Source organism: Corapipo altera, unplaced genomic scaffold (assembly GCF_003945725.1).
Source record: "Corapipo altera isolate COAL_440 unplaced genomic scaffold, ASM394572v1 77b, whole genome shotgun sequence".
Lineage (NCBI taxonomy): Eukaryota > Metazoa > Chordata > Aves > Passeriformes > Pipridae > Corapipo > Corapipo altera.
Window position 1 is genome coordinate 2,229,242 of NW_020884933.1, and position 9,536 is coordinate 2,238,777.

The 9,536-nt window shown below is 54.3% G+C and overlaps 1 protein-coding gene across 1 annotated transcript in view; it reads right to left on the reverse strand.

Moving 5' to 3' along the window:
• RASSF5 (Ras association domain family member 5) overlaps positions 1-9,536 on the reverse strand; it is a 24,236-nt gene that overhangs the window by 6,170 nt on the left and 8,530 nt on the right. The window contains 1 exon segment of the mRNA XM_027659679.1: positions 180-293. Within this exon segment, the coding sequence (XP_027515480.1) occupies positions 180-293 (114 nt within the window).

Genomic DNA, 9,536 nt, shown 5'->3' on the forward strand with positions numbered 1-9,536 from the left:
TACTGTGCCAGCCTGAAGGGATGGAGGCAGGGAAGGGTTATCTGCAGTGCTGGTCACTAGGGAAAGCCAAGCGGGATGAAAAGCAGCTCAACAGCCACAAGCTCTGTTGCCCCAGTGACACCTGGCTCAGTTCACAGCACCAGCCCCTGTGGATAAAACAAAACCAGCCCAGGACGTACCAGCTTCATCAACAGGCAGTTTGTGACCTTGGCGTTGTACTTCTCAATCCTCTGTTTGATCTCCTGGACGGTCGGAGGCTCGGGCTTTTCTTCTTCTACTGTTTGTGTCACATTCTGCAATCAGAAGAGAGGGGCTTGAGCTGCTTTGTGTGTTGGGTAACACTCCATCTGCTCAGCTCTGCTTTTCCTTGGGAAGGCAGGAGCAGACCCTGCACACATCCTGAGCTCACAGTGATGATGCAGGCGGGGATGGTCCCTGCAGCCAGGAGGACAAATGTGCAGGGTGCCACACCCCTGCCCCCAAACCACCCCTGTACCCCAGGAACGGGCAGTGGAGGGCAACACAAAACCCACCAGTTAGTGACACAGAGCAGTAAAACACCCCTGTACCCCAGGAACAGGCAGTGGAGGGCAACACAAAAACCCGCCAGTTAGTGACAGAGTAGTAAAACACCCCAGCACAAACCAGGGCAAAAAATCCAGCCTTTAAAACTCACTTTCAAAGCAAAGCCACCTGCACCTGTGAGCACTCAGTTACTTCTTGTGATGCAGTTTGGAAAAAAAATCACGTCCCATTTCCAATATTCGTGGCTCTGCCTCCCCAAAACCCAGGGTGCTCATCAAGCAGCTCCCAGCGGGTTCACCCAGGCAGAACCTGAAGTTAAATCTCTCACTGCTCCTGTCCAAAGCTGTGGAAATTACAGCTCAGAGCAATAATACCACACAGGCAGCAAGACTGCTGCATGACTAATAAATCAGTCACTGCAAAGCCAGTCAAAGCATCCCCAGCCCGTGTCAGAGACCGTCTGCCCACACGTGGGTTCACAGGGAGGGTGACGGCGGCCGCTGCTCGCCTGGGTTTGGGGGAATTTCCTCTTGGGAGGCAAAACCAACAGATCTGGCACGTAGGTGGGCTTCATCTGAAGGCCACCCATGGAAATGTCACTGATGAATAATCACAGAATTGTCAAGGTTTGAAAAGACCTCTAAGAGCGAGTCCAGCTGTTGGCACAGCGCTGCCGTGCTCACCACTAAACCACATCCACAGGCCTTCTGAACACCTCCAGGGATGGTGATTCCACCACCTCCCTGGGCAGCCTGACCAGCCTGACCACCCTTTCAATGAAGGATTTTTTTCCTAATATCCACTCTAAACCTCCCCTGGTTTCCCTCCAGCCAGGAGAGCAGGTCTCCTCTCAGGCCCCGCCTGCTTTATCTGCTAAATCTGCTGCAAACAAGCCTGTGTGTGTCTTGGGCAATGCTCAGTGGGCTGGATCTCCCAGCACAGAGCTCTGCTGCCTTCCCAGAACCCACCACCTTCCCTGGAGACAGCCTGTGAATGCATTTTTGCAGCACTGCCTGGAACTGTGCTCAGCGCTCCCAGATTTTCTGTGGGCTTGCTCAGAAGTTGGCATTAGCAGAGAGCAGAAAGCGTGAAGGGATGTGCCATCAAGGCCAGGAAGGCTCAGAATAAAAACTGCAACCTTTGACAATGAAAAGAAAGGGGGAAAAAGGCAGCTTTGGGAACAAAGCTTGTCTCTTCCCAGGCAGCTCCAGAGCACACAAGACAAGGACGCAGCAAGCTGTAAATAAGCCAATATTGCCCAAGGCTGCCCATGGTATTTCTTTTAGGAGGAGAATCAAGCACAGGACAAACTGAGAGACCCTGGTTGCAATCTGGAGAGACAGCTGCAGTCCTGGGACTCGAGAGCCCCAAATTCATTCAAGCAAACCCCGAGTGACAGGTTCACAAATTTCACAATTTCCGCTTGAGACGAACAAACAGCACGAGATCTCTCGAAACACCGACCTGGAGCAGCAACCCCAGGGAGAACACTGACCCTGTGCTGCAGTCTCCTCATCCAGTGCCTTCCTTGGGGCTCCAAGAGAGTTGGAGAGGGACTTTGGACACAGGCATGGAGTGACAGGACAAGGGGTGATGGCTTTAAACTAGAAAAGGGGAGATTTAGATGAGATATTGGGAAGGAATTTTTCCCTGTGAGGGTGGGGAGGCCCTGGCACAGGTTGCCCAGAGAAGCTGTGGCTGCTCCATCCCTGGAAGTGTCCAAGGCCAGGTTGGACAGGGCTTGGAGCAACCTGGGCTAGTGGAAGGTGTCCCTGCACAGGGCAGGGGATGAAACAGGATGAGCTTTAAGGTCCCTTCCTACCCAAACCAGTCTGTGCTTCTATGAAAATAAATGACAAGTATTCCTGAGGTGTTTAAGAATCTCACATAAACATTCCCTGATCATTATGGCAATTTCCACTCCACAATTTGTCAAATACACAATTTGTGATACATCAACTGCAGCAACTCCTATGTGGCTGCACACAGGTGCTGGGCTGGCAGGGGAGCCTTTAAAAAAACAATGCCAAGGGTTGAGATTTTCAAAAGTAGCAAAAAATAAAGAGAAAAGCAAACAAACAAACAAAAAACCCCCTTCCCTTTAAGTTAACAGAGGAGGAGCTGTCAGAAACCCTGCACTTCCTCATGTCACCCATTTCACAGCACTGAGACAGGCACAGCCTCCCCAGGACTGACCCCCACCCCAATCACACAGGGGGAGAGCCCAGGGGACCCCCAGGACCATCCCCTCTTCCATGCACAGAGGGTTGTAGCTGCACAGCAGAGCTGAGGGCTGAGGCTGTGCACGTTCACCACACGTCACCCGTGGCACAAACACATCCATCCACCCATCCATCCATCCACCCAGACACAACACGTGGCAAAAGCAAACACAGCAGCTCAGCCTGTCCCTGTCGCTGCCTCTTCCCCTCCTGGGATGTTTCCAGCTGAGGGACACAACGTGTGCCAGCAATTAAGAGCCCTGGGAGCAGCTCCTGCGCCGATGCCGCCCGGTTTCCATGGAGGACACACGGAGCACCCGGGAACACGTGAGCCTGGAGCAGTGCTGGGCCCCAGGGATCCACAGCAGGCACAAGGCAGGTGGTGTGGCTGTGGGTTCCAAGAACAGCAGGAGGAAGCCTGGCTCGGGGCACGTCACAGGTCTCACACCATGTCACCACACGACTGCTTCAACAAACCACTGCCCAGCCTCAGGCAGTCCTGCCTTCCCCAGGCACTCAGCGGGGCAGATCAGATGGACCTGCTGCTCTCATGGCTTGCTCAGCCCCCTGCCAGCTCACCTTCCTCCTGCACCCTCCCACTGAAGGGAAAGGAAGGTTTAACAATCTCCTGTGCAGCCACCCCAGCACAGGCACAGGGGTGCAAGTGTGGGTGCAAGTCAGGGCACACACTCCATCCATGGCCAAGCAACGAGGTCATGGGAGAAAAGCTGTCCCACAGGATCCAGAGTGGGGCTACCCCAGCTCCAGCAGCTATTTAGGGAGCTCTGTGGGACTATAAAGGGCACTGGGGGTCCAAGGGCTCAACCTTTCAGTGATGCTCAGGCCTGGCTATGCCATGAACCCCAGCAGGGACCACCCATCCACCCCAAGCCTGCACTCCCCACAGCTGGAGACTCTGCTTTTCTGTCCTACAGACCAAAACCCGCCTGTGAGTGAGACCCAAAGCAGCCCAGCAGCACCAGCCCCACAGTGGGGGAGCCCTGGGAAGGGGCCTGGGAGGAGAAGTGCTGCTCCTTCCTCCCGTGTGATCAGATCAGCCACTTCTTCGCTCTTCACAAATCCACCCCGACCTCCGGTTGTGCAAAGTTTCTGGTGCAGAATCTGCAATTCTGGCTAAAGGAAGAAAAAACAGAAGCTTCAACCATAAACCGTTGCCACATTTCCTGTTGCACCGGGACGGGAGGAAACGAGCTGTGAACAAAACAACAGCTCGGCACCTCTGCCTGCACCTGAACCCGGGCAGGCACTGCAGCTTTCCTGGGTGGAAAACGGGGAAGAGCAACCCCAGCCATCCTTGGGGATCACCTCGTGGCCTCACAACAGGACACCCAGGTGCCAGCCTGCACAACCAGCACGTTCCATCGTGCCACCCTCCTGTGTGACCGGCAGGAAAGCGGCGGCAAGGCTGGAGCTGCCAGGGTGATTCCACACCTGCTCCACTAAAAACCTGATGCAGAACGTGGCATGGCTGTGGATGCCAGAGGTTAAACAGGCTGTCAGCTCGCTGGCAGTGTTTAAACTCAGCAGGTGAGGGGTTTGCCAGCCTGTGTGACACTGCCATAAAATAACTCACAGAGCTGCAGCGACACAGGCACCCACAGACTGCACAGGACCCTGCCCACGTCCTCCCCCTGCACACAGGCTCCCTTCCATACCCTACATTATCCCTCTGTTGTAAGAAATACCAGCTGTAAGAAATGACTCGAGCCTCATCTGGCACTTGGGCTAAAGCTCAGTGGGATAAAGGCTGCCCAGCTCCTGGTGCACAAAGCCCATGGCCCGGGGCTCGGGCAGCCACTGTCCCCACGAGTTCCCCACACCAACCCCCTCTTTGCAACCCACCACTCAGCTAATGAGCCATGAGCTTGTGACAGCCTATTATGGAAAACCCACAGGCCCTGGTGATTGTGGTGACACGCTCTCAAAAGAATTCTGAGCCAAGAGAGGCAACAACGAAGCCTCCGCAACAGATATTTCCATTTATCGGTTTGAGAGGAGAAACACACTCCCCATCCAGTCAAAGGGCATCCTCCCTACAGCCTCTCACCTGCCCAAAGTCAACCCCCAACTTAAAAACCTTTTTAAAGCAAGCAAAGGCAGCAGCTCTGCACCATGTTGGGAATAACAGCTCTAGGTGGGACCCAGGAGCTTTCTGGTGCCACTTCAGCAGTGTGGGTGGATGGTGCCCTCTCCCTCTCCAGCCTCACCTGGCACAAAGAAGCCGTGGTTACAATTTGGATGCACAGCCCAAGAGGTGGAAGACCAGCAGTTCATTATGTTGGTCTTTGCCATGAGCTTCACCACCAAACCAGACATGGAGAGGCACAGTAGGTAGAAAGTCTGATTGTGTCCTTCCCTGGGACACTCCTTGGAGCAAGGGCTGCTTCCCTGCAGCCCCAAACTAGCCTGAGGGACACCATCCCTGCCCCCTCACTCCCAGTCAATTCTCCTCACCAGCTATTTAGTTAATGAATTTGAAGAGCAGAACAGTGGAGATGGATCTGGCCCAACATCACCACATTCTTGGCATCAACTGTCTTATCTGGAGGTGGGAGTGGCCAAGTCCTCCCTGGTGTGCTCAGGCACAGCTCCATCACCATTTACATCAGCCATGCTGGGACAACTTGCACTCCCCAAAACACAGCCCAAGCTCTCCCTTTGGCTTCTGTGTTCAGACAGCAAGAGTATTTCAAAGATCTCTTCTGAAAGGATTATACAACTCAGGGCATCAACCCTCAGTTCTCCTGCTTATTATGGAAAGATTTGTCCTAAAATATGAGAAAGCAAAGCCTGGAGAGCACGTCTGGGCCACAGTTCAGAGAAGCATCACCAGCTCACATCCTGTGCCCACTATCACACCACAGCACAAAGGACTGGAAATAGAAGTGAATGCTTCAAATCTGAGCCAGAAACAGGAGAAGCAGCAGCTCAGAACTGTAAATCCAGCTGCAGCAGGGAGTGGTGGCAGCTGGGGGATGTCAGGGCCAAGGCAATCACCAGAGCTGGGACATCTCTGCTCTCCCAGAGCTCTCCATCACTGCTCAACACCCAACACTTCCCCTTCACCACCCACTCCCACGGTTCACAGCGCTGTGCTGGGAAAGGATCCACTGCTCCAGCACAGACAGGCAGGGGAGAGAATCACACAACAGATTTAGACCAAAAATCATCCCCAAAAAACCCTAAATACCCCCAGCAGTTCTCTGCCTTTGAGAAATTCAGATGAGAGGCTGTGGTTTGCTTTGGGGTTCAGAGGAAAAGGCAGAAGATAAGAGAGCTGTGCATTTCTAGAGAAGGGGAGAGGGATGGTTGCTGCATTTCAGAGAGGTTAGAGCAAGTGAAGATGGGCTCAGTGTTTTGATTGCCATGGAGATTTCACTTAGAAACCGTTTTTCCTGCCACATCTCTGCTCAGCAGTGAGAGCTGAGAAGGTCCTCACAAGGAGCTGCATCTCAGGGGGGGTCTGGGCTGGACAGGACACAACCACACCAGTGTCTGTGTGCACAGGGACCCCGGCCCGGATGGTGGATCAGAGGGATCTGCTGATCCTCAGGAGCAGACACTGGGAACTGGTCACAGCCTTGCAGGGCCAAAAAAGCTTCTTCCCCCCCTCCCTCCCCAAAGAGGTGCCCCAGGGCCACCCCTGCAGGAAGACTGTACCTGTTTCCCCCCTGGGAATCACTCTGTGCTCTGCAGGACAGAGACAAGGGGACAAAGAGAGGACCCTGAACTAGTCCCTGGGCTCTGGCTCCTCTGCAGTGCCCACTTTGCACCCCCACAAACCATCTCATCCAGCCCCTGCTCAGCTTCTGTCCCTCCTGTGTTTTCTATTCCTGGACAGACACTTGCCCCTCTCTCTCCCTGTCTGAGCCAGCTCTCCCAGCAGCCACTGATGCAGGACTCCAAGAGCAATTTTGCAGAGTTTTAAGCAATCAGGCTTCAGGCAGAAGCCACTGAAGCCATTCAGCTGGAGAGGCCTGAAAATGCCAAGTAATGGATCTCCAGGGATGAGGTCACATGTGAGATCTAAAACGGTTCTTTGCTAATGAAGAGTGATTGCAGTGATGGTTCTGAAAATAAAAAGGAATTACAGCAATCCTGGAAAGAGGCTCTTCAGGTTAATACAGTTATTTCAATCAGAAAAATCATTTCTGTAATCATAGAGAACAAATTCCACTCAAATTTCACTGTTTTAAGTGACTGGAGACCTGTATGTCTCCTCCTGCCCCCCACATTTCCTCCACAGAGATGTTTCCTGTGTCTTTCAAGGCCTGTATCCCAAAGTTATCCATATTTAGCTTCCTCCTGCCCAGTGCAGGGCATGCCCACGGGTTGATGGGTGCCACACTGTGCATCCTGGATTCAGGAATCATTCCTGGGCATCTAAAGATGGACAAACATCATCATTCCCAAACACACCCCTCAGGTTAACTCATTTTTGGGTCGAGGTTGATGTTCTCTGGTCGTGGCCAGGAGCAGGGACCATACTTGGGGAAAAAAACAAAGTTGTTGCCACAAGCAGCTCTTGTATTGGTGAGAAGGTTCCATATTCAATAATATCACTTAATCAAGGTGCCAAGGTGAAAAGGGGAGAGAGGGAGTGAGCAATATGAGATGTCCACCACCTCCTCCTCCTCCTCCTGCATGACCTGCACCACCACTGACCCCCAGGATGCCACAAACCCCCCAAAACCTTCTTCCCCTGAGCCCTGACAGTGGTTTCCACCTCCATCCAGCCTGAGACACACAAGGACCTGTCCCCACACGTTACACAACATCAGCTGGTTTTAAGCAGCACATTTTGTGTGGGGTTTTTTTTTTTTTCCTTTCCACTCACAGGAACCATTTCCTCCCCATAACACCAAACCCCCAAAAGGCTCCATCTTCTCTGGCAGCGTGAGCTCTGCCACCCACACTGGTCACATCCAGGCAAGGAGCTGGGAAAAAGGGGCTGCAGCAGCTCCAAATCCCTCTGTGAGGGAGAGCTCCTGAGGACCAACAGCACCAGGCTGGTTTCCAAAAGGTACCCAAGGATCTGCAGTGCTCTGGCTCAAACAGAGCAGCACCAACACCCCGATCTCTTACGTCTCCTACACAAATGAATCATCAAATGACATTTAAAAACCAACAGCAAGTGTCAGTTAATCATAGTGAAAGGGAGCTGCTGGCCAGCAGGGAATATCCCACCTTAAACCCAAGGGAGTGTTTCCTCAGAGAAATTAAAATTCCCAGCAGACTGAAGCTCTCCCCCAGAGCAGCCCCACCTTCCCAGGGAGAGCAGGGGAGAGCTCTCTGGCTGCAGGAGGATGAACCCCAAAGCACCTCCTCAGGATTGCTGCTCTGCAGCCTCAGGTGCAAATGCAGCAGAGCCTGAACAGGAGTGTGCCAGTGCTAATGGTTTACAGGGGATTTTTAAGTGAAAAAAGCTGCTCCCTGGGCCAGATTTGACCTCTGGGTGCTGCAGGGCTCTCGCTGTGGTGTGAAACCCCCACTTCCGCAGCAGCACCTTCTCCTTTTGTGCTCAGCTCCGGTTGGGGCCCCAAAGTTTATGACAGGGATTTTTAATTTTATTTAAATAAACGCTCAAAAGCCACGAAGCAGCCCTGTCAATGTTACTGAGGCAGAAATCTCACCCTGGGGTGAAGCACTGCCCAGCCAAACCCTCTCTTCCTTCTCCAAGGCTGGTGCACATGGCCCAAGGCGCCCAGAGAAAGATCACATTCATCACTGTGTTAATAAGCTCACGGATTAATTTAGCCCTGAACTTTCCCATCTCCCCACCCGCAATTCTTCAGCAATGCTGCAGATTTTGCGAGGCCAAACCACAGGTCCCTGGCCGGGAGCCTGACCCGTGGATGACAGCTGGCAGGGTTGCTACAGGATTTCACCTACCACTCAAAAAAAAAATAAAAAATAAATCACATTTAGAGTCGGCTCCTCCAGCGTGAATCCCCCCCGGGGAAGGGGGAAACCCGGCGTGTAAAGGTTGAGATGGCTGAGGAAAACCTGCAGCAGTGCAGACCCCCCTGCCCAGGAGAGGGAAAAGCCCTCTGGCAGCTCTGCCCTGACTCCTGCACGAGCTCATTTTGGCAGCACCCGCAGCCAAACGTGCGGGAACAACCGACATCCCCCTCCCCCGGTGTCCCCCCCTTGCCCAGCACATCCCTCCTCACTAGTTCGGAGCCGTTACCTTGGCAGGGACCTTGCTCTGCGCGCTGCGGAAAAAAGAGGTTTTTGCCGTGAAAAAGCAATCCTCGAGGTCTTCATCCAAGCTGCAGTACCCGCTGCTCATGCTGCTGCCGATGGTCATCGAAACCCGGCAGAGGCGAGAGGCTGAGGGCGCGCGGGGGTCGCCGGGGGGCTCGGGGGGCCGGCGACCATCGGGGTCCCCGCTGCGAGCCCGCGCTCACATCCTCGGCTCGCCGGCGCTTATCTGCGGCAGCAGCTCCTTCTGCTCATCCTCCGGAGCCAGCCGAGCTACTCCTCTCTAACAGGCAGCCGTGCCGGGTAACCCTTCCCTTCCCTCTCCTCCTCCACCCGCCTCCCTGCGCAGCGGCGCCGGGGCAGCATGGAAGGGGCAGAGCCGCAGGGTCGCTCCCGCTGCCGGAGCCCAGCCCGGCCGGTCCCGCGGGTGCCCGCGCAGCATCGCCTCGCCTTCGCCTCCCCTTCCTGCCCTCGCCTCGCTCGGCGCGGCCCCGGCCACTTCCTCTTGCAGAATTTCTCGCCCCGCTCGCAGCCGAGGTGCTGGGCACTGCCAGCTCCCCCCCC